Source organism: Olea europaea, chromosome 2 (genome assembly GCF_002742605.1).
Source record: "Olea europaea var. sylvestris chromosome 2, O_europaea_v1, whole genome shotgun sequence".
Classification (NCBI taxonomy): Eukaryota; Viridiplantae; Streptophyta; class Magnoliopsida; order Lamiales; family Oleaceae; genus Olea; species Olea europaea.
Genome location: NC_036238.1, coordinates 4,293,300 through 4,295,133, shown reverse-complemented (window position 1 = coordinate 4,295,133; position 1,834 = coordinate 4,293,300). Strand labels below are relative to the sequence as shown.

The 1,834-nt window shown below is 42.8% G+C and overlaps 1 protein-coding gene across 1 annotated transcript; it reads left to right on the top strand.

Annotated features, from left to right (window-relative positions):
* Nucleotides 1–586: 586 nt before the first annotated feature.
* LOC111371361 lies at nucleotides 587–1,557 on the top strand. Its single transcript, XM_022993304.1, has 3 exons — nucleotides 587–830; nucleotides 948–1,243; nucleotides 1,330–1,557. Exons 1-3 carry the CDS (start codon nucleotides 587–589, stop codon nucleotides 1,555–1,557), a joined length of 768 nt encoding a protein of 255 aa, XP_022849072.1.
* Nucleotides 1,558–1,834: the final 277 nt, after the last annotated feature.

The window sequence follows — 1,834 nt, the reverse complement described above, 5'->3', positions numbered from 1 at the left end:
ACCATCTTAATATCTATACTGATGTCATGAACTTGCAAGTTACCCTAGACCAGGTGATGTGCAAAGCTTTTCCTCAAACGTTGACCCACGCAGCCAGGGACTAGTTCTCAACCTTAGAGCCCAATTCCATAGCCTCTTTCTCAGATCTAACCGATAAGTTCTCTGCCTTCTTTGCCAGTAGTAAGCGCATCAACAAGACAGCGACTTCCCTCATGCAACTTCGTCAAGGGCAGAATGAAACCCCACATGACTTCATTAAGAGGTTTAATAAAGAAAGACTTCAGATCCTCGATCTCCATATCACAACAGCAGTTTCTGCCCTCACCCATGCTATAAGATGTGAAGCATTCAAGATGAGTTTATCAAAAACTCTCCCAAAGTCAGTGACCAAGCTTCTGACCCGAGGAGAGAAATACATTAATATGGAAGAAACATTGAATCTAATGAAAGTTGGTCTGACTTATGATGGTGCCGACACAAGAGGCAGCGTGAGTTGTATCTACAGCAAGACCTCACCAAAGGAAAGCAAAAGCAGGGCACACCACCAACACTCACACATTTGAACAACTCTAGGTCGAACATATTGATGGAAATGAAAGATATGAAGGAGTTCAAGTGGCCATCGAGGTTGAGGTCTCCTCCTGAGTCCAGCGACAAGAACAAGTACTGTGACTACCATCGTGACCATGGCTATACTACAAAGGATTGCATTACATTTCAACGTGAGATTGAAGCTTTGATAAAAAGAAGATTCCTAAAAGAGTATATCAGGCATGACAAGTATCCCAGGAATGATCGTAACAATGGGAAGACCACAGAATCTGGGGGAGGTAACCAACTTTAAGCAGGTGCCATCAACCTTATAATCTGGGGGATTGCCTCAGGAGAAGATTCAAATAGTGGGCACAAACAATATGCCCGATGACACAGATCCATACAAATGACAGCTCCCAACGACATGAAAGACATCACATTTGGATCGAAGGACTCAGAAGACATAACATACTCCCATGACGATGCCTTGGTCATATTTGTCATCATCGCCAACTCTGAAGTAAGGAGGGTCTTGGTTGACAATGGAAGTGCGGCCAATGTGTTGTCCCAAGAGGCCTTCATGAAGATAGGTATTTCTGTTAACCAGTTCAAGACAGTCAAAACACCGCTCCAGGGATTTGGGGGTGGAACAATCATCCCGGAAGGAATCGTTGATCTTCCCCTAACATTGGGCTCAGGGCAAAAGCAGGTGACAGAAGTCACTCCCTTTCATGTAGTCCATGCTTTGATGGCCTACAATGTCATCATCAGGAGACTACTGCTCAATAAAATTAGGGCCATTGTATCTACCTTCCATCTTGTTATGAAGTTCCAATAAGTGACGGTATAGGGATCTTGCGTGGAGATCAGAAAGCAGCAAGGCAGTGCTATGTTACTTGTGTTCGGAGAATGAGCACTGATGTCATGCAAGTATTGACCCTTGAGCTTGAACTAGAGAACCAGCAAAAATTTGTCCCAGAAGAAGAACTGATAGAGGTCAGGGTCGAGCATAGCGAAGATTGATGATCGCTTAGGATTTATTTTTATTTTTTGGTTTCCATTTTGGCTTGTTTAGTTTAGTTTACTTGGGTTTGCATGCCCTATGCTTTTTTGGTTAGTTTACCTTTATTCGGGCTAGTACGCCCTATGTATTTTCTTATTTACTTAGATAGTTATTTTGACAAGGCTTACGAGCTTATTTTGTCTCTAGAAGGTAGGAAAGTTTATATAAAGAAAGTTGGAACCACACGACACATGTTTTCTTCCAAAGGGAACAAGCTGAAAAAGACCTGTCGTGAGC

Coding starts and splice junctions, on each gene's coding strand:
- LOC111371361 (XM_022993304.1), top strand. CDS start 587: ATGGAAATGAAAGATATGAAGGAGTTCAAGTGGCCATCGAGGTTGAGG. Junction 831..947: donor GACCACAGAATCTGGGGGAG/GTAACCAACTTT, acceptor TACAAATGACAG/CTCCCAACGACATGAAAGAC. Junction 1,244..1,329: donor TGGGCTCAGGGCAAAAGCAG/GTGACAGAAGTC, acceptor CAATAAAATTAG/GGCCATTGTATCTACCTTCC.